Raw genomic sequence first — 22,843 nt, 5'->3', positions numbered from 1 at the left:
CCAAGTCAAAATGCACAATACCGCGATATTGTTTTGGCATTTGAGGCAGAAAATCCCACAAGTACCTCTCCCACTAGTTGTCAGTAAAAATACAAAAGTAATAAATGAAATAACTTTCCCTAATGGCAGGGCTTGCTCTGTCTTCTAGGCCTTTTGGCTCAGAAGTGAATATAGTAATAAAGATGTCCTTAGAAGACCGTACTTTTCAGTTGAATAGTGTTATGTGGGTAAGCTGTAAATTGGAGCAGAGGGTGAATACTGTGCAGTCCTCACCTAAGGTTATTTAAACCAGGTTGGCTGTGGGAATTCCTGATAAGTGGGCTATATCATGTCTGTCAGGTTATTTTCATAAGCTAAAATGTATAATTCTGCCATTCAGTCTCAAATTCCTTCTGAACATGACCATGACAAAATGCAAAAGGGGTCTCCTGATTACTGTATTTTTCGCCCTATAGGACGCACCGTCCCATAAGGCGCACCTAGTTTTTTGGGGGGGAAATAAAGGGGAAAACATTTATTTCCCCCCAGGCGCGGGGCTGGGGCGGGGGAAGGCCGAGCTTCCCCTGACCCCAGCCCCCAGAACAGGCAACTCTCCGCAAGCCGTGGGAGCCTGGCACCCGGCTCCCACGGCTTGCGGAGAGCTGCGCGAAGCTCAGCGCGCCCAGGCTTCAGCATGCAGGCAACTCTCCGCAAGCCGCGGGAGCCCAGCACAGGCTCCCATGGCTTGCGGAGAGCTGCTTGAAGCCTGGAGAGCGAGAGGGGTCGTGCGCACCGACCCCTCTCGCTCTCCAGGCTTCAGCGAAAGCCTGCATTCGCCCCATAGGACACACACACATTTCCCCTTCATTTTTGGAGGGGAAAAAGTGCGTCCTACAGGATGAAAAATACAGTATTATTATTATTATTATTATTATTATTATTATTATTATTAAAAATTAATTTAAGTGTGGGAGATTAAAATGAAAGTCTTGATGTTTACCTGTGAAGAAAATGTCTTCAGTGAGCCGCATATCTGGAGAAACTTTAGCTGAAGTGGCAACTTAGATACTGAGCCACCCTCTTCCCAGCCCCCTTTCCAGGATAAAGAAATCCACTGTCCGGTGTCATCGTGAGTTTACTCGTTGTGAGGAAAAATGCTGTTTGCTCTGTTTGGCTTGGAATCTGTTTGCGCTGAGGGAAAGCAAAGTTCAAATTAACTGCATGAACAAATGGAAAAACATTCTAAGCTGGGTTAACGAGTACTTCCCCCCCCAAAAAAGTACATCCTTGTTCAAGGAGATAGCGGAAGATTTTTGCCTCGCAGTTTGTTTGACCTAGAAGCAACTTGTAGGTACAAGAGTACTTCGAAACTGGTGGCAACTGTAAGAAACTTGAACTCTTTTTGAGAACCCTTGGCCGACTAATTCAAACTGCAGCCAAAATGCTTCATTTAATGGTACAAGGGATACCTTTTCAATATACAAACAGCAGCAAAGAGACAGACAAGATTATTATGGCAGGAAATGCATGATGCCAGAGGCAATAATAATAATAATAATAATAATAATAATAATAATAATACGCCACCCATCTGTCTGGGTTGCCCCAGCCACTTTGGACAGCTTCTAACAAATATAAAAACATAATAAAACATCAAACATTCAGTTTATGCCAAATTTCAGTGACTTGGTATATTGTGGAGGGAAGAGGGGATGATCTGGAACTGGAGATTACACCTGTTGGTTATAACTCTGGCTAGTATTCAGAGGAATATAGCCTCTAGTTATATATACTGTTGTGTGGCATATGGAATGCTGAGAAGAACTGAGTCAGCTTTGAAATTTTATTTCAAATATCGGTTGCCGGGTTTTTAACATTAATGGTCACAAATTGCTCGGCTGAGTGTTCATTTTCTCAGTTTTCTCAGATATTGACAAAACCCAACAGAACAACTATGCAACAAGGCAGGTTTGGATGCCTTATCTCTACTAAGTATAGAAGCAGATGTGTTATGTAAGATTAGTTTTGAGGAACTGATCAAAGACTTTGCAATTAGAAAAAGGAGGAGAGGTTTTTTCCAAATACAAGGTGGAAGTATACAAAAAAACCCGCCACATTATTTTCTATCTTATTGCAGGTTTTGTTTCATTTCAAAAAATGCCATTTTATTTTATGGTTTATTGTTGTTTATATTTTAAATTAGATATATACATGGAGGCACCAAAAAACTTGAGTGCTTAGGGTCTTAATCCAGCCCTGCCCACCACACTCGCCTCTCTGGCTTGTATGAAACATTTGGAATATGGTTTTATATCTGACACTCCTACAGGCAACGGTTCGGCCTTCCCCTTCTTCCAAGACACAAAACCTGCTGCAAAGTGCTTAGTAACTTTCATGGCTGGGAGCAGATTTGCATTAAAGTCTGGATATGCGTTTGGCTCCTAAATTTACTGACTACAAATCTGTAGTCAGCCTTATCTCTACTAAGTCAGCAGACGTTATTGGAGCCAGGAACTTAACATTTAGGCTTGTTTGGGGCAGCAAAAAAGTAACTTGAGGAAGCGCTGCAGGGTGACTGGCATAAATTTTGCTGACCCAGGAGTGCCCCGCCAGTGCCATTTCAAGCAGCTGCAGCTGTTACTAATAGAAAGCAGAGACCTCTAGTGGGCTGATGGGGAAGACATGCTTAGGAAAAGTGTCTTTTCTGAATCCTTGTCCTCCATCACAAATGGAATTAAAAATCAGTAGGATCCTTGCATTTGATGAAGGCAATGGATGCACAGAGTGGCTCACTCATTACTTTCATCATCCTAATGGGTGATGGTGATCAATATTAATACTGCCAAATTAATGCCCTCTGAGTGATTCACAATTCCAGGTGTCCCTTATATCTGGAAAGGATGCTGAATTGCAAACTGCTCATGCGAACTACCCACCTGTATAATTTATGGCCTTCTCATGCAATTATTTTATCCTTTCATGGTTGCCTTGCCACATGTTGTTTGAAAGAGAGGGCTGTGATCTTTATTCATGGTCACCTTCCATAAATGTTGTTAAATACATGTGGTTGGTTTCCAGAATATAAAGTGTTTGAGCAGTGCACTAGATCAGCCTTTGGCCTGATCCAGGGCAGAGACTGCTCTTAAGTTCTTAGCTCAAACCGGCATATGTACCAGTATTTCCATTCCAGATATTGCTCTTTCTAGGGTGTTTTGCCCTAGTTAGTTGCAATTTTCTACCACTGTGTCTTGGTAGGAGATTAACTAGCAGTACGTGGAAGTTTTCTGACATCGCTTTGAGGTTTCTGGAAATCCTAGAGGATCAAAATATGAGAGAGGCCGAAACCTTGCCCCCCCCCCCCAGTTGTGATAGATAAGTTTCCGAAGATGGTGAGAGTAACACTTAATGTCCTCTCTGCAGAACCTACTTGGAGGAAGAACTAACAAAGGCCAGGAAGAAGCCAAGCCTACGGAAGGACATGTATCAAAAGATGATTGAAGTGGATCCGGAGGCTCCGACTGAGGAGGAGAACGCCCAGCGTGCCGTAACCAAGCCCCGATACATGCAGTGGAGGGAAACAATAAGTTCTACAGCGACTCTCGGATTCAGGATTGAAGGAATCAAGGTGAGGGTTTTGAATCTATCAGGTGCATAACAAAGATAATAGGTGGAATATTTCCTGAGAAAGGTGCTTGCCGGGAGTTCTGCCTTTGTCAATAGAATTCCCGATATACTGCAACTGAACCCGCAGCTAAACTAGATGTTTAAGCAGCTTTGCAGAGTGCATTGTAATGAAGTTCTAGTTCCACCAAGGTCAAACAAGATCTTTCACTGTCAAGCTGAAATGGCAGTCTTTGAATGTGCGTTGTAGAGAGTGCATGGGAGGTTTCTTGTAGAAGAAAGAGTTGTGAGTCAGGTTTTTGTACACTGAATAGAGATATACTTTAAATATATAAAATGGTGTATAAATTAAATTTTAAAAAATGAAAATCCTGTAATCCCTTTATTGAGGCATAACCCTTTCTCCTCCCTCTGTATAAACAACGTAAGTAGATACAGATAGGTGAACAAAGATAGAAGGCACCTGCCATAGTCCCTGCTGCCTGCCATTTTAATTGCTATCAGCCAATAAATAAATATTATGCATGCATGGAGCTTTGCCATGTTGGTTTATGTAAGGTTGCAAAGTTATTCTTTAGGCAGGTTGCTTTGCCGATGGAAGTGAGCAAACTTGTGAACAGAAGAAGCAGAAGGTTGTGTGCCAGCCGGAAAAAAGAAAAAAGAAAAGAAAAAGCCTTAAGAAGTTCTGTTTGGATGCAAGTGGCCAGTTTTGTTTTGAGGCTCGGTTTTCCTGTAGCCTCTAGCCCTACAGCATCCCCGGATATCCGAGCAGTTATGGGAGCTTGGTGATGCATGGCTCACCCCACGGCTGGAGGCCGCAGGCATTACCACACTCTCACAGCTGCTTGGATATCTGGGGAAGCAGGAGAAATGAATTGGAATGAAAACATAGCACCCTTTTGCAACTTTCAGCTGAGTCCGTGGCTGGAGGCTTCAGATACCAGCTCTCAACACAGCTAGGCTGCCAGACAGGAAGTCTTAAAGCAGCCACAAAGCAGTAAATAGCTGTCTGATTCCACACTGCACAAGTTGTTGTTGTTTTTAAAAAAACATGTTGTTAAATTGTCCCCTGGCACTACAGTGTGCATTCATGGATGTCAGGTTCTGAACATGGGCTGAAATGAGAACCATGGGTGCAAAAGGGTGCTGTGTCTTCATTCTGTCTGAATCTAAACAAACCACATAAAGGTAAAGGTACCCCTGCCTGTACGGGCCAGTCGTGTCCGACTCTAGGGTTGCGCACCCATCTCACTTAAGAGGCCAGGGGCCAGCGCTGTCCGGAGACACTTCCGGGTCACGTGGCCAGCGTGACGAAGCTGCTCTGGCGAGCCAGCTCAGCACACGGAAACGCCGTTTACCTTCCCGCTATAAAGCGGTACCTATTTATCTATTTGCACTTAAAAGTGCTTTCGAACTGCTAGGTAGGCAGGAGCTGGGACCGAACGACGGGAGCTCACCCCACCGTGGGGATTCGAACCGCCAACCATACGATTGGCAAGTCCTAGGCACTGAGGTTTTACCCACAGGGCCACCCGCGTCCCAAACAAACCACATGGACTTGCTCAAATTAGTACTTGAATTGTGCTGGCTTATAGGGTTGGGAAAGATCCCCAAGGGATATTAATTTTAACCTCTGCAATACAGGAATCACAGCTAAAGATTCCAACCTCTGCTTAGAAACCTTCCAAGGTAGTCCATTCTGCTTTGAATTACTGTAGTCTCCTCTTTGCAGAATACTAAAAGATGTGGGCTAATTTATATGTTTAGAGGTGTTTGCAAACCCTGTGGATTTCAAGGAGTTTGGTTAATAGTGCTGGGAAAGGTTGATGCTTGAGATGAATTGATCATCAGCCTCTGTGTAGCACAGATCTTTATACTTGCAAACCATTTCACATGTTGACATGTGGGACAAAGGGCTGGACTGGGCAATTCAGATCCCTTCCTGTAATTTCCACGGCTGAAGAAAGAATAATGTATTGTGTTCAAAAGTTGCAAATACCCCCCAACCCCTCAAAATAAAACCAATCTCAAGTCTTCTCTGGACAGCCTGCAAGTCATTCAACCCCCACCCCATGGCTGTTATTTAAATGATGGCCATCTTGTACCTTTGCCCTGTTGTAGGTTATTCCACATCCTGTTTAATGAACGGCAAAGCTGTCTGTTGACACAAATGCATTCTTCTGAGTAATAGCCTTGGATTTCGTCATTGCTTTTTGCAGAAGGAAGATGGCACCGTGAACAGGGATTTCAAGAAGACCAGGACAAAGGAACAAGTCATGGAGGCCTTCAGAGAATTTACGAAAGGAAATCGTAACGTTCTGGTGAGTCGCTGCAGCTGGTTTCCTTATTAGTTTAGTACCCCAGGTTTCTTTAATATCCCACAGCTACATGCTAATGTGAAACCTGCTCTCTTTCCTCGGCAGTTTATGTTATGCATCCAGAAGATGCGCAATATCTTAACTAGTTCAGATTCTTGGTTAAGCTGGTCCAAATCCTGTCTGTAATGGAACACTGAAAATGGGATTTCTTGAATGCTAGGGAAGTACAGTGGTACCTCAGGTTATAAACGCTTCAGGTTACAGACTCCACTAACCCAGAAATAGTGCTTCAGGTTAAGAACTTTGCTTCAGGATGAGAACAGAAATCGTGCTCGGGCGGCGCAGCAGCAGCAGGAGGCCCCATTAGCTAAAGTGGTGCTTCAGGTTAAGAACAGTTTCAGGCTAAGAATGGACCTCCAGAACGAGTTAAGTTCTTAACCCGAGGTACCACTGTAGAAAGGTTTTTTTAATGAGGCCCACCTATCAGGCCTACACCCTTGACAGCTTCATCTTCTTTGCTAAGCTCTTTGATCAAGGAAAGAGTCCTGGACTGGCTCTGGGTCATGTCAGGGGAAACAAGCAAGAACTGTTGTCCTTCTGTCTGTCTCTTTCTCTCTCACACACACTCTCACATACACACAAAGTTTAAACAGAAAGTTGGAAGTTTAAGGTGCCTGGTTGGCAGCACAAGTGGGTTTATGAGTGTGGTAGTGACCATTGCCGGATTTATGTATCAGCTAAACAAACTATAGCTTAGGACCCCACTCTCTTGGGGGCCCAAAAAAAAATTAAAGGGAAAAAATCCCTGGATGTACATTTCCAAAATATAAGATAAAAAACAAATCAAATAAAATCTACATACAGCAACAGAGTTTTGTGTTGTGTAATTATTTCACTATTAATATGCTACTTCTTAATTGTATTTCACTATTAATACACTTCTTCTTAATTGTATTTGAGTTAACAATTATTTTGATAAAATACATATTTTCTTATGTGCAAATGGCTTTAGATACCTATTAGGTCCATAAATTACCATATAGCATATATTCAACACAAAAAACAGCAATAATTTGTTGTTGACAAAGGACAGCTGGACATATAAAGGGCCCCGTTACCTTCAGTAGCTTAGGGCCTCATCAAACCTAAATCCGGCCCCGGTAGTGACCCATTCTTAGTGGCTTTCCTGACAGCTGAAGGCATCTTTCCTGCAAGGCATAATGGAGAGAGCTCCAATGTTCAAACATGGTTACAAAACCTCTTATATTTCACTACGAGAGACAAGGAAACTACAGTCCTGCTGCTCTCCCTCGATCTGCCTACTGCTTTTTGGTCCAGAGGTGGGCACCTGCTGTAACATTTGACAAATCTTCCTCCTTGGTGGTGGCTGGAGCTTGAAGGGGCAAGCAAACTGTTTAGAGAAGCCTGTCAGGGGACGAGGAAAGATGGATAGGTGTATCCATCTCACATAATTTTAGGCCACATGGGGTTGCTAATAAACATCTAGTTACAAATGAAATGCAAGTACCCTCTGCAAACTGAAAAGGTCACAAATGCATGCAGGAGGAGGCCTTTTAGCTTGCAGTGAGCAACCCTGCACCATTACTGAATCCTGGAACAATGCTGTTGCTGAGGGAGGAGGAAAGGTGGGTGCATCTTGTGATTTGAGGAAAATGGCAACCCTTCCAAGTAAACGGCAGGGTTTTGTATACCTGGAAACTGCGCTGAAGCTCCCCACCTCTTTATTTCCTGGAAGCCAAGGGCTGGGAATCCCATCACCTCTCCTAAAGAGTTGATCCCGCACACACCCCCAACCCTGTTGCTAGGTGAAATAGCTCTAAATATTTTGCACGATGTCGCCCTGGTGGGTGACCTGACGCCAGGAAGTGGCAGGAACCCTGTTGGCTTCCTTTGACCTCGTCAGTAGATTTCAGTATTGTTAAGTATCATGTCCATCTGGGTTGTCGTGCCAGGAACAGACCTGGAAAGTCCAGGATAATGGTGGTGCCAGTCCTTTCTGAAGGGAGAGACCCAGAAAGTGAAGCTAGAGGACTTCTGATTAGCCTTTGGAGTGTCTCATCTTGTCCTGATTTTAACAGCTACATGAAACCAATGGGGAAAGTTGAATGAAGGTTTGAACTAAGTGCCTTCAATATGCAGGTGACATACAGCTCCACCTCTCTCTCCCAGCCTCCTATTAGATGACAATGAATGCATTTTTGCATTTCCTCTGCAAACCACCCAATTGGGCAAGTGAGCTTAATTTTAGACCCCACCACGTACAGTCTCAGACGAGCATCTCTGAACCTGGCTCTTTACCCATTGCAGGTTTGCAGAGAGAGTTTACAATGGATGGTAGTTAATGGGGGCTTCTTCTGGAGCCAATGAAGAAAGCTGCTATGTTGCTCACTGCTGAGCCATTCTGCTATGTGAATCATTTTGCTTGCAGTCTGGAAAGGTCTGGGAAAAAAATTAAAAGTGAAATGGTTCTCGTGACCGTGACTCCTTACGTCGTGGTTGGGGGAACCTGTGACATACCAGCTAGTTATTCCTATCAGCCCCAGCCGGCGTGGCCAGTGGTCAGAGAAAAGGAACATCTGGAGAGCCCCCTGGTCTTCAGTCTTGGGTGACCAACCTGTAACACAGGCAGGAGAGATTGCCACATTTGTGGGAAGGTGCAGGGTAGTGTCTGGGTCTGTCTGCCCTCCTGCTTGCCTCTTTAATCCTGCCCTGTAGCCTCAGCCACTTCCAAGAAAAGCCACATGTACAGTATATGCCAAAGCACAGTAGTATTCCACTGTTTGCAGACCCAGGACCCACCTTCAATGCAAAACAAGCGTTTGGAGACTCTCTTAATATTTAAGCCTATGTTGGTAAGATGGCAGTGCTGCTGTTGTGGCCCATCTCAGATCAGGCCAGGACCCAGTAGCTGAACACCAGTGCATGATAGCGTGGCATTTTGTGGGCTCTGGACCCTGCTTGTGTTTTACTTTACTTTTTTCTTTTTTTACTGCTACTGCCTTTAAAACTTTTCACCTCCCCACCCAGTTGCTCATATAAAATTTTAACAGAATTTTCAACATTCATTTAACACAATTTCATATCTTATACATTTTGACTTCCATCAATCACATCTGAAAGTTTTCCAATATTTTTCACTTAATTTACATTTCTTAATTTCACTATTACTTTTAATTATCTTAACTAATAACTCTCTTCATAACCTTCCTTGCAATATATTCCTCCTTACAAAACGTCTTGTAATCCTACTAGCGTAATCTGTTGATTACAATTGCTTTTCAAATAATTCACATATTTACTCCACTCCTCTGAGAATCTCTGGTCTTGCAGGTTTAGAAGTCTTCCTGTCATCTTATCTAATTCTGCATAGTCCATTAATTTCATCTGCCATTCTTTTTTCGTCGGTAATTCTTCTTGTTTCCATTTCTGGGCCCCAGCTGCTCTTATTCAGCCAGTTACTGAGAAGGGCAAAGGAACAGGGTTCTCTCGATAGCTGGCAGCGGTGTAAAGCGCTGGGAAGTCTGTGTTGGCTGCTTGGAAGTGCAGCTCACCCAGCTTGCAGGCCCGATACAGGAGCGGTTATTTAGCTTACAGGCAGAGGGTGTGTGTGTGTGTGTGTGTGTCTGTGTGTGTGTGTGTCTGTGTGTGTGTGTCTGTGTGTGCAAAACAAATTGCAACTCCTTCCGTTCAAACTATGTGAGGAATGTGCAGCCTCTTGCTAAGCAAGGTCAACGCTCAGAGACTGGGTGCTTCAGAAGTATTTTCAAAGCTCTTAAAAATGTTCTGTTCTCGCCACTACAGAACGGCTACCTTAACCGGTTGAAGGGAATCCGCGATACCTTGGAATTGTCACCATTCTTCAGGGGCCACGAGGTAAAAACTAAACCGCCTTTCTATGATCTCTTTTTTTAAAAAAGGTTAGAACTCTGGTCAAAGCAAAGTTCGGTTTACCTAAACAAGTTAGCGGACTAGAATCTTTCCACAAGCTTTGGAATTGCATCACTATTTGATATTCAATAATTTGATGTTCATGGGGGGTGGGGTGGCAAACTATATGGGGGCCATAGTGCAGGGGGAACATACTGCAGCCCTGATCAGAACCACTCCTACCCAACCCCCTGGTATGCACACTAAGTAGAATGCTCCCAGTGTGAATAGCAAGTGCAGGGCCCCCCATTTTGATCAGGGCTGGCGTTGAAGGGAGGAAACCCCCTCCCCCCTCCCCCCCATTATATTATCAATCTGGCTTGCCCCCCCACCCCACCCCGGCTGCCATTTATGTGATGAAAAGTCCTGTGTGTCATTTGGTCCTGAAAGTCTGAATAAATGTGAGAAGTGACCAGGTTCTTTCCCTGACTAAGGACAGAAAGAGAGGGGATTTCGCCCCCAGTGCATTTGGGGAGCTTCTTATCCCTGGAGATTCAGGCCTTTCAGTTTTAGGCTGGCACTGGGTGGCAGAACTTATTTTAACTCTCCTAAAACTGCTGCTTAAAAATTGAATTTTTAACTGGGTTTGCGACTTGGGAGAGCAGATATTCAACAACTGCTTTTTTTTTTTTTAATTGTCAAAAAGAGTTTCTACTCCTCTCACATTGCATGTTTTAACTTCCCCGTGACCTTGAGAGCTAGCAGCCTTGTTTTCATATAACCTCAAGAGTGCTATAGACACAGCAGGCCCAACACCACAGAATGCCAAGTTCTGCCTTTAGACCAAAGCCGGCCCAGCCATGAAGCAGGGGGAGGCAGCTGCCTCAGGTGGCAGAAACAGAAGAGGTGGCGCTGCATCAAGCGCCCCATTGCCGCCTCGGAAGCAAACCACATAAGGACCGGAGAGGGACCAGCGCCAAAGCTCTGTGTAACACCTCCCCTCTCAGCAAGTTGACAAAGATGGGAGGTCTTTCACCAGCCAGTTTTGCTGCCAGACAGGCAGGGAGTTCAGAAAATGGTTAAGGAAGGGAGCAAAATTAGTATTGGGCGAATGCTGACCACGTGCCTTCGAATCCTGTGTGATAATCCCCTTTTTATTTTTTCCTGTCGCAGGTAATCGGGAGTTCCCTTCTCTTCATCCACGACAAGAAAGAACAGGCCAAAGTCTGGATGATTGACTTTGGGAAAACCACCCCACTGCCAGAGGGAGAGGTCCTCCAGCACAACGTGCCCTGGATAGAAGGGAATCGGGAGGACGGATACCTTTGGGGGCTGGAGAACCTCATCGAGATCCTAACGGAGTTGTCTCAGAGTGAAGACCTGCATTGAAGTCCAGCTCTGCCACTACTCAGAAGCCAGCCCCGCAAACTGACTTTCTGAACTGCACTACAAGACACTTTCTGCCCACCCTCTCCTTCCCAGTTCTAAAAGTTAGAAGCTCCTTTTATTTAAGGTGTAAATATGCAGTTATATATTTGCCAGAACAAATGCTGGACGTGAAGCCAAGCTTGGGACGATGGAAGTGCATACCAATATTGACTTTTTAGTCTTTAGCAGTTAAGGATAGCGTAAATTCCCCCTTCAGTAGTTCTTATGCAATCTGTGTTTAACCAGTAAGGGTTTGTACAGTTCTCATACACCTCTGTTGAATTAAGACAGTGCTTAAATTCTATCTACCGGTAGCTAAAAGCTGCAGAGCGAAGGAGAGACTGAGTTGTAATTATCTGCTGCCCTCTTGTGCCCAAAGTTAGTACATTACTTGGGCCGCTGATTTTAAAGGCACTTTGCTGGGATAATAGGTGCTTTTTCCTCCTGAGAAGCTTCGGAGTCTTTGGAATCAAGAACTTAACATCCTTGGAGAAATATAACTGGTATTCTTGAACAGCGGCCTTTTAACATGTACTAACCTCAGTATAGTTAATCTGCATACAGGAGCTTGTTGGAATAACTTAATATCAAGTCTACTTTTCAATATATTCGAGCAATTTCTTGCCGGCATACAGCAGCTGCGCAATCGCCGAGTAGTTAGTTGAATGAATAGCAAAGCTTTGTCTGCTCCTGAGGGTTACATTTGATAGTGCATCCTTTTGTCTATTAGGGTTGGGTTTGGACTGCTGGCGAGAAAAGTTCCGATCCCTTGCTCTAAGCCAGGGGCTCTAACCCCCGCCAGGGGTTCCTGAACTGCGACCCCCATCATCCCCGAACATTGGCTGTGCTGGCTGGGGGCTGATGGCAGTCCACAGTTTTCCTGCTTTTGCCAAGACTTTAGTTGTCTTGGAGTGACCTAGTAGCCTGTCAGATGAAGGGCTGGCTTGCAAAGGGCTATACCTGCCGTTCAGGTTTCTCTTTGTTAACACTGCAGACCCTTTTAAAGTGGCAAGCAACGTCTCAGGTGTGCTCTTGCAAAACATTCCAGTACTCACATCTCAAAGGGCGGCATTTACTGATGTCAGGAGGGGATGACAGTACATTTGCTTTTTCCCTCTCTAGGAATTCACGAGTGCTGCAGAAACCTTGAGAAGGGGGACTGTTCAGTAGAGGTCACAGACGTTCCAGAGTTGTTTTTTTCTGGATGGTGTCAATACCGACAAATCCTTAAACCTTTCCATGTTCACGATGCATCCCAGATGCTTCCAGAACCCGTTGCTTCCACTCTTCCCAGTAGTCATGTGGCAACCCTGTTTGCCCTTGCAATGTGCCGGCTGCAGTTTCTTATCTCGAGTTGGTTCTAACGCTGCAACAAGTGTGTGTGTTTTGCAGGCTGGGATAATGCCCCATGGCTCCTTTTTCAAGGATGCAAACTCTTCGGGGGATTCCTTCTCACTAGGCCCCTATCTGTCAACCTGTGCTGTTGTAAATAGTTGCTTTGTTTGGCTGCTTTTCCCCTTCAGGTTTCCTTTGCTGTTTAATAATAGCCTGTGTGGAAGTGCCTTATGGACTACTTTCTGTTCCATTAGTGTCATGGAAAAGTGGTTTTTGGTTTTTTTAAAAAAAGTTCTATTTATTGCCATTCCTTTTTTTAGTTGCCTAGAACACTAAGTCTTAATGCATGGAATCTTTTAAATAATAATGTTAAGTTTTCAAAACATTTTTTTTTCCATGTCTGTGGAGGGCAGGGAGCGAGTCCTTGAAGCAGTGTAAGTTTATACCATTTTAAAACTTGTATTTAGCTTTTAAATTGCTTCTATTATATATACATTTTTATTTTTTTAAGCCTGTTTGTAAAAGAAGATTCCTTGCTTTGTGGCTTTCAAAGAAGTGAATTGTTTCTCCAGATGTCTCTTAAGGCCCCCCTGGAGACTGGAACTCTTGCTGTGAGGTAGTTCTCCCAACACATATCTCTCCCGGATTAGCGATGACACGAAGAACTTGCAGAGTTATAAAACTCCACCTATGCACAGTGCCTGTAAGTCAAATAACTCAAAATAAAGGCATACAAAATGGCTGCTTTTGTGATTCCCTGTCATTGTCCTGAGGTTACCCAAGAGCCAGAGAGACTGATTTAAATGGAACCAGTTGGCATGAGGAGATCTGATCCTGAAAAATGTGGCAGGTGGAAGCTTCACAAAGAAACCAGGACTAGTGTTTTGGCTGTGCAAGACGAGTTAAAGCCATAACCTCTCGAGACGGGGGGTGGGGGACCTTTGTTTTGGGCAACCTTCCACAATGTAGGGGACACATTCCAGATTCAAAAGTGGGCATAGCAATGGATGTAGCTGTTAGCAAGGCACATTATTGTCACTTGAGGGCACATTCCAGACAGGCAAGGAGGCGGAGGAGCAGCTCCAGTGAATGGCATGACCTGGGGAGGTCCTTGGCCCGTGGGGAGTTCCAAGGGCCAATGACAGAGCCTCGGAGGGCCACACTGGACCCCCAGGCCTGAGGTTCCCCACCCCTGCTCTCAGATATTGTCAGTCTAGTTGCTGACAGCTAAGATCTTGAGAAAACAAGTTGTCTTGTTAACCTGCCTTTCAAGGAATTATCTGCTGCAATACCTAACATTTTCAGGGATGTTTAAATAATACATTTTCTGTATTTGGAGCAGTTTCAGATGCAGCGCTACATTGGGGAGGGAGAGGCTGTTAAAGAGCAATTGATCTCCCCTTTGTATTCCCTGTATTTTCCTGTTGCAGCTCACCAAGTAGAGAAACATGTGGACTGTGCCTTCCTCAGAAGCTAATGCATTTCCCTTAGAGGGAACATGACATGTTGTTTCTGTTGAACGTAATTGAGTCAATTTCATGCTCTTTCTCTGCCTTACCCTGTCTAGGATATATCTGAAATTACTTTTACCCGTGCAATCCTTTCTTCAGAAGTAATTCAAACTGTGTTGCATGCTGCACACAACATTTCATCAAGGTTTCTCCACCTCAACTGAAATACAGTCATACTTTGGTTTTTGAACAGCTTAGTTCTCGAACATTTCGGCTCCTGAACGCCACAAACCTGGAAGTGAGTGTTCCGGCTTGCGAATTTTTCGGAAGCTGAATGTCCGATGAGGCTTCTGATTGGCTGCAGGAGCTTCCTGCAGGCAACCAGAAGCCGTGCGTTGGTTTCTGAACATTTTGGAAGTCGAACAGACTTCCAGAACGAATTCTGTTCAACTTCGAAGGTACAGCTGTACGTGCCTTGCTTATTCTTATTTATTAAATTTGTATACCGCCCTTCTTCCGCAGGGTCTCAGGGTGGTTCACAAAATAAAAATACAATATAAAAACACTAAATACATGATAAAAACAAGAATGAACAAATCAATAATCCGCCCCCCAAAAAAAGTTTAAAGGGGGTATGAGATGCTAATCAGCCAAAGGCTAAAAAGGAACATTTTTCCCTGGTGCCAAAAGGTGTACAATGAAGGCACCAGGCAAACCTCCCTGGGGAGAGCATTGCACAAATGGGGAGCCACTGCAGAAAAGGCCCGTTCTTGTGTTGCCACCCTCCGGAAGCTCACGCTGGGGAAGCACACAAAGAAGGGCCTCAGGATGATCTCAGGGTCTGGGTTCTCCCTCTCTAAGCTGATAGCCCAGAAATTGCTAAGACTGCCTAAGAAACTGTTAACAAGACAGGTGAGCAGCCTTGTCTACACATGCAGCAGCAGCAGGAGGAGGTAGTAATCTTCTCAGAAGATTGGAAAGGGAAGTTTAACGGAGCAACAATGAGGAGAAAGAGGATAAGGACCAGCGGGATCTGGGGTCAACAGTAGGCCCCTTGATGGGTTGTGGGCCTTGACAAGTGCCTGAGGGTACCAACTCCTGACTCTGGTCCCGGCTGCACCTGTTAGACCCCCCACCCCACCCAAGATTTGAGAGCTATCTCAACATTTTAATTATGACAGGGAGGGACCAGGCAGTAAATAGCACACATTTTGAAGTCTCTCTCTAGCTCTGTGGTGCTAGCTGACGCCCTGTGGTACTCACAGCAGCCAAGAGGTGGCAGCACTTGGCTAGCCGCTTGCTTGCTGCTGTTCTTAATTCCTTCTCTCTTGCTCACCGATGTGAAATTTGCTTGGGATGGCAGATGCAACTCCTATACCGAATCAATTGCACTCTTCTGACGGGACTGAGGCAGTGCCACAAACAAGAGCCCAAAGATTTGGAACACAGTAGCCATTTTTTCCATTCTTGGGAAATGATTTCTATTTCTTTTCATACACACCGTTTCCCCTTTCATTGCCAAATGCAGATTTCTTTTGTATTCCGTCCTTGCAGGCTGAGAAAGGGGTCCTTTGTGCAGAATTTGGTTCAAAAATTCTCTCTGGAGGGGAAGGCTAAGAAGGTGGGACCTCCAAAATAGCCCAGTGAGGATGCTCTGGGGTCACAGAATGCTGGCTGATGAGTGAGCCTAGAATGCATGTCAATGGGCCTGTGGCTGTATCCCACTTTTTCCCCTGAAGCGGAAACCCAGATTTTCCCCGCCCTACTCCAACACAACCGCCAAGCCACTGATGCATTACACTGTTTAGTTTTTGGAAAGGTTCTTCCAAGCCTCCTTTGAGCCAGCCCGCTTCTGCAATCAAACATCTGTCTCCTTGCAGGACTTGGTGTGGGAACCCATAAGGCTTTGGGCTGTTTGTTGCTATAATGTTTCTATTTTAAGAGTTTCCTTGGTGTGACGTACACAGGGGTTAAGTCAACTTGACTTGAAATGCTAGAAGCACAGCAGCACTAAAAGCAGACCCTAGAAAGCTGAAGTGGAGAGAATAGAACAGAGTTAAGCTTTATGTTGGGTGACAGCCTGGACAAGTTTTTTGACCTAGGCTATTGCAGCTCTCTGGATTACAGGTGGAAGCACCTTGGACTCCCTCCTCTTGCAGACCTGGGCCACACCATGCATTGAAAACACACTTGCACCCCTTTTAACAGTCATGGCTTCCCCCCCTAAGAATTCTGGGAACTGTAGTTTGGTAAGTTTGCTGAACGTTTTACTGGAAACCTGACCCATATTTTGATTGTATTGTGTACTGATTATTCTCCCTGGGTCAGAGAGCTTTTTGTTGCTGTTCCACAGCTGTGCCTTGCAAGAATTCGATTTTACCCGCTGAATTGGATCTTATCAGTTGCACAGAAAAATATGGAGAGAAGTTTTGCTTAACCAAGCTTCAATTTGGCGAGTAAGATCAGATTTTCTCGAGGCACAACAGCGGTTTAGCGAGAAACAGAACAACAACCTCACTCATCTGTCAAACTTGACCGGCCAGTGTTGAATGCCTCTGGATTCTGTTCACCATCCCTTAGTTAGAGATCCTAACATCATGAGCAAGGGAGATGGTTATGGTAGCCAGGCCACCTTGTGAATATCTCATTTGCTTTAATTTATATTCAGTATATATAAACACAAAGGAAGGTAGCAGATCCAAAGTCTAATGTCTGACAATGTTTCAAGCATGGCAACATGTTTGTTTGTTTTCTCAGTTGAAGCTCTGGTGCCATTTGGTCTATTTTTAAACTTCAGTTCTGACGAGACCTTTTGGGGGAGAAACAAAGGAGCTTCGCAGAAGAGAGAGGAGAGAACAAAAGTGGTGGTTCAAATGTAGTCATTAGGTTATGAAACTGTTTTCCCTACATCTAAGCACCGAGGAAGGTGGTAGCACAATACATGCCAAGATGGCTCTGTCAGGTTGGTAAAACACAAAATTGTGGTAAATAAGGCTTTTCTCTTAGTAATTTAAGGTTGTAAGGAGTGGTACTTAGACTCAGTGAATTGCCACCCTTTCCCTTTAATCTGACTGTGGCCCACGTTCAATTTAGGCAACATACTTTCGGATCTTGAAGCCTGCATCATGCCCTCCCTCTGCTCCATTCTCTGCTTTGCTGAGTTTACGGGCTGGATAAATGGCTTAAACCCAGAAATTTCATATTCACACATCATTTGAGGAATTCCCTGCCAATTACACCTCTGCTCAACATCATTTAACAGCCCAATTGTTTACATTTGTTCCTTGGTCTCTACAGCCACAGCAGCAGGTGCTATAACTCTCCAATGGTTTACCTTCACCCCCAAAGGCACACTCCTCCATTGTCTGCCAAGACAGTCGGATGCCAATCAGAGTGTCCTGAACCCCTGGCCTACGTGGCAGCAAGTCAGTATGTCAAGCCCCCAGTCCAGGGTCAATCCACTCATCCTATGTCCAGTCCCACAGAGATGCGACAGCATTCAAGCTGAGGTCCCCCAACATGGGCAGTTGAGCAGACACAGCCCCTTACTTCTGCTGCCCTTTTATACTCTGCATGCTGATTGCAGCAACTGGGCTTGATGAAGCAGGTGACCCTCACCTGTTCAAAGCCTACTCGGGCTGAGGAATCACCTGCCTCCTCCCAGAGCTAGTGAGCCCCACCTGGCCAGCTAGAGAGCCCTTGCCCCTCTAGCTGCTCTCGATGCCTCAGAGCCCACTGTGTTCATGGAGACAGGTGCCCCTCTGGCTCTGGTGATGGGTCCAGATCTCCTGTTCCTCTGCACTGACTCTCATCCCCTCACCGTCCTCTGTCACCCTGTGAGCGACTTTCTACACCCCCAACCTCTCCTCCATCCCCAGCTTGCCCCAGTGTGTACCATCTACATCTACAATCCTCTTCTTCCTCTCTATTGTCCTGCTAGTTCATGCCATTGGGCATGCAGCTTTTAAGTGTAGACCACACCTGGAAAAAGCGGAGGAAAGGTAAATGTGGATAAGCCTTTGGGGTGGTGGTAAATATCTACTCTGCTGAAGCAGTAAATGGAAACGAGATAGAATCTCATTTGCTTGTCAAGTTCTCTCTATGGTAAAATGTGAGCTTGAGGAAGAGAGAGAAGCATAGACTGCTGCTAAGTGTCAAGCGATGCTTGTAGCTCCTGCATGCTCCACTTCAGGGAATTCTGGTGTTAAGAGTTTCAGGGAGGTTGGGGAACTGGCCAGGCAAGTTGTTTTGAAGACGGAGACCAGATGGCCACTCTAGTGCCCCTGGTGAGCATTTCAAAGGGATGAACTGGGTTGCAATAGCTGCATCTGAGCGAGAAACAACAAAAAGGGCATGAAGCAGGCCGGAGAGTTGCTTTTGATGAGTGCTCTAGAATCTGGGTGCTGCTGCTGCTGCTGCTGCTGCTGCTGCAAGAGCTGAGGACAGAGCCATGACTTGCTCTGTGCTAGATCCAAACCTGTGACAAATGAAGAAGCACAACCTTCTTGTGAGCCTCTCCAGCCTATGCCCAGGTTGCATATAAAGGTAAAGGGACCCCTGACTGTTAGGTCCAGTCATGGCCGACTTTGGGGTTGCGGCGCTCATCTAACTTTATTGGCCGCGGGAGCCGGTGTACAGTTTCCGGGTCATGTGGCCAGCATGACTAAGCCGCTTCTGGCGGACCAGAGCAGCTCACGGAAACGCCGTTTACCTTCCCACTGGAAGACCTATTTATCTACTTGCACTTTGACGTGCTTTCGAACTGCTAGATTGGCAGGAGCAGGGACCGAGCAACGGGAGCTTACCCCGTTGCGGGGATTCGAGCCGCCAACCTTCTGATCGGCAAGTCCTAGGCTCTGTGGTTTAACCCACAGCGCCACCTGTGTCCCAGGTTGCATATACGTACATGTAAATAAACCCAATGTATGCTAAAGACACCACAGTCTCTGCTGACCGTCCGTCCAAGCCTTGGGGAAGCATGTCGAACCCCAGGAGACTTTCATTGCTCGTAGATTGGAGTAGCATGTAACAAAAGACTTGGTTGCTTGCATTGGTTGTTTTTTATTTGCCTAATTCCAACTCTTTGTGAATATGGCACAAGGACAGATGAGAAAGCGCAGTGATGGGGCAGTGTTATGAAGCCTGTGACTGAGGAAGCCAAGGAGGCTTTTCTCTCTTTCTCTCTCTCTCTCTCTCTCTCTCTCTCTCTCTCTCTCTCTCTCTCTGTGTGTGTGTGTGCACGTGTTGCTTAAAGGGTGCAGTTACTAAGTGGCTAATTCTGCTTCCACTCAGTAAGCCCCTGCCATGCAATATGCTCTCACTCCCCAGAGATGAATCACGGTTGTACAATGTGCCACAGACAAAGAACACTTCCTGAATAGGGAACAGCGTTGTGCGCTGCTAATAAATTGAATTAGGCCCAAAAAGTGACACAAGGAGAGCAATAATCCCCCCCTCTCTGCCCCCCCCCAGCCTCCTGCCTTTCCACAGGCAGCCCTCATCTCGCTCACAGAGGGAATGTGGCTGCGATTTCATTCAGGCTCAGCACGTCTTCACCAGCTTGTCTTAGTTCTGTCAGGTCAGATTACAGCAGAAGCGAACGATGCCTCCATTTGCTTCTTGGTGTGGACGCTTCACATGCGCGGCAGTGATTGATGAGAGAGGGTGCCTGTCGGAAGGAAGGGGTCCACAAAGGGCACACAAGGGGGCGGGAGCGTTCGGTGCGCCGAAATGCGGAGTGGCAGCTTCGAGGCTGCTTTGCGTCACTTTTCCCTACATGGTGATCAATCTCCATTCAGAAACAAAACCTGAGATCGGGGCTTAATGAGAGTCTCTTTCCTGACAAGCCTCCTGTCACAGCTTCGTGGCAAGAAGAAAGGCAACAGGCATTGCTTTGTGGCAGTTCTGAAACCACAGGGGCTTTCGCCAGAATAATGGGCCCCTCCAGATTGGTGTGGGTTATTTTTGCAGGTATATTCTGGAGCACGTCATTGACACAACAACAGTGCCCTGGTGGTGGACTTGTTCTGCTTTATTAGTTGTTCTGCCAAGGCTCCCTGGTGTTGCTATATTATAGCTATCAGGATGGGAGGAAGCACTCTCGCACTAGAGCGAAACGAAAGTGGGCAAAAAATAAAAAATAAACTGGAAGATTTGTGGTACAAAATGTTACATTTGTGAATGCTGCCAAGGAGTAGCCAATGTGGTGCTTGTTTATAAGTGAACATTTTCTGTTGAAATGGGCCCGAGAAATGGTTAAAAAGCCATTTTTAAATTTGATGGCTGGCAGGTCAAGAGTCTCTCGGCTTCAGTTCGCCAACAAATGGAAACGTTAGATGGGCTACTTTTCACACAAAAGTTTTAAAAGGAGGGTTGGTAACAAACTGTGCACCAGGCTAAGAAAACAAGGAATGCTGTTGTTGGCAACCCTGTCGGCAACTCGGCATGCATCATTAGTAAATGCAAAAGGAAAAAAAGGAAGAAGGAAAAGAAAGAAAGCCTCCAGTACACTTTAGGAGAAACAAAATAAACTGAGTTAAATTCCAGCTTATTAATCTTAGAGCTGATAAAAAGCACGCTCCTTTGTAAAATGGCAGCCAGATCTAATTTGCTAAGCTTCCAATGTTCTTTTGCAGAAACATTCCCCCATGACGTTCTTTTTAATAAACCCTCCGTTTTTGGTTTCAAAGAGGGGAAGAGGCAGAAAGCCAATATCTTTGTAGATGTTACAGGGCACGGCAGTGGGAGACTTTACAAGGAAGCTGGAAGCCGGGAGAATTGTACTTGCTTACTAAAATTAGTGTCTGCTGAGGTTCATAGCTCAATTTTTATTTTTTTAGGGAATAAAAGGAGGCATAAAAGCACCTAGAGAGCATCAGCCATGAATGCAAAACTTTTAATTTCACTTCCTTGTATTACGTTTGAGCAATCAAAGTCCTCTCAGTTCTGCCTTTCTCTAGGGTCAGGCCCTCCTGCCAATGTCTTTCTTTTCCTGCTGATCCTTTTCTGTTTGAGCGCCACAAATTTCTTAATTAATACTTGAGCTTTTCTAAATGATGCCAATAACTGCTAAAGACACACACACACAAAACCACACACCAGGGTGGTGGTGGGGAATGAAATAAACATTATTATTCTACTTCTTGATTCAGTAGAGCCCTAAAATATGGGTTAATTGCATTCTGATTTAACCTGATTACCAATAAGATCTGTAAATAGAGCATACTCCAAAATGGGGTCATGCAAAAGCCCTGTGCTCACCTTTGCGTACCATGAATGCTAGCATTGGAGAAGCAACACTGTACAGTCGTACCTTGGGTTACAGCCGCTTCAGGTTACAGACTCCGCTAACCCAGAAATAGTGCTTCAGGTTAAGAACTTTCCTTCAGGATGAGAACAGAAATCGTGCTCTGGCGGCGCAGCAGCAGCAGCAGCAGGAGGCCCCATTAGCTAAAGTGGTGCTTCAGGTTAAGAACAGTTTCAGGTTAAATACGGACCTCTGGAATGAATTAAGTACTTAACCCGAGGTACCACTGTATCTGCTGGACATACCCCTCTTCATATTTTCAGCAGAACATCACCAGAAAGCCTATACAGTGGTACCTTGGTTTATGAACTTAATCCGTTTAGGAAGTCTGTTCTTAAACCAAAACTGTTCTTAAACCAAGGCACACTTTCCCTAATGAGGCCTCCCACTGCCAGTGCCCTTCCACCATTCGAATTCCGTTCTTGGACCGAGGTAAAGTTCTCAAACCGGGACACTATTTCCGCTTTTGCAGAGTTTGTAAACCAAATCGTTCTTAAACCAGACTGTTATTAAACCAAGGTACTACTGTACTATATATGTGCATTAAAAGATATTGCTTGAACAGCTATAGGCTTTGTGCTGAAATTTTGCTGAACGCATATGGGCAGCCCCAGTAGGTGTGATCCCACCCTTCCAATATGTGTGTGTGTGTGTGTGTGTGCTTGCGCGCGCGCATGTTTTTAATGTTCACATCCAAGACCGAGACCCACAAGTGATTAAGGAATTTCTAGCCCAACCAGAACACTGAATCTGGGCCACAAAATCCCAGACCCAATTATTAGTAGTATAGTCTGAGCATGGAACATTTGCCAGTGGTGGACTTGGGTATTATGGTGCCTTGTGTGAGCCCAAAATTTGGCATCCTCACGCTGCCTTCTCAAAAGTGGGTAAGGAGGGCTGGCCGGCTATGGGAAGGAGGCATGAGGACTCTGGCGCTTGCACACAAACATACACATGCACACTCTTTTTATCCTTTTTGCAAATTAGTGCATTCATTAACCTTTGCCCATGCAGCAAAAGATGTCTCATGTCACATCTGATTTCACAAATCAAAACAGTTCTACACAGTCATAAAAATGGTACATTAGCTGCCAAGCACATAAAAAAGAAGACGATATAATGCCATATGGCGGTTAAAAGAGGCAGGCTGTGGCATTTGTGTGTGAGTGCAGGACTGCAGCAGGGAGACATTAACAACATAATATAACTAGGCAGAGCTCAATAAATGTCACTCCTGCTGCTAATAACTGTTCCATTTTAACAAACATGGCACATAGCTGGAGATAGAACCCCTCCATTGCGATGCCTGGCATAGTTCAATTGCCACCAGCACCGGGTCTATATATTCAGCTCATCACAGCCTGAAATGCAGAGTTCCATTCTAATGCTGATCCATACTCTGTTCACCAATCTCAGTGAATTTTCCATTAGAGGTGAGTTTTCAGCAGAATCATCTATATTTCTAGTCAGCTTTGCACAGATTAATACTATATACACCCAAATGGCTTTGTGGTACT

General features: G+C 45.1%; 1 protein-coding gene across 1 annotated transcript in view; it reads left to right on the top strand.

Annotated features, from left to right (window-relative positions):
• ITPKB (inositol-trisphosphate 3-kinase B) overlaps positions 1-13,311 on the top strand; it is an 83,746-nt gene extending 70,435 nt beyond the window's left edge. The window contains exons 5-8 of the mRNA XM_083434431.1: positions 3,400-3,604; positions 5,820-5,921; positions 9,741-9,812; positions 10,980-13,311. Coding sequence (XP_083290557.1) covers positions 3,400-3,604; positions 5,820-5,921; positions 9,741-9,812; positions 10,980-11,195 — 595 coding nt within the window. The 3' untranslated portion in view covers positions 11,196-13,311. The remainder of the gene's footprint in view (positions 1-3,399; positions 3,605-5,819; positions 5,922-9,740; positions 9,813-10,979) is intronic.
• The last annotated feature ends 9,532 nt before the right edge of the window (positions 13,312-22,843 follow it).

Source organism: Podarcis tiliguerta (genome assembly GCF_965153285.1).
Source record: "Podarcis tiliguerta genome assembly, chromosome: 3".
Lineage (NCBI taxonomy): Eukaryota > Metazoa > Chordata > Lepidosauria > Squamata > Lacertidae > Podarcis > Podarcis tiliguerta.
This window is presented reverse-complemented; position numbering and strand designations above follow the sequence as displayed.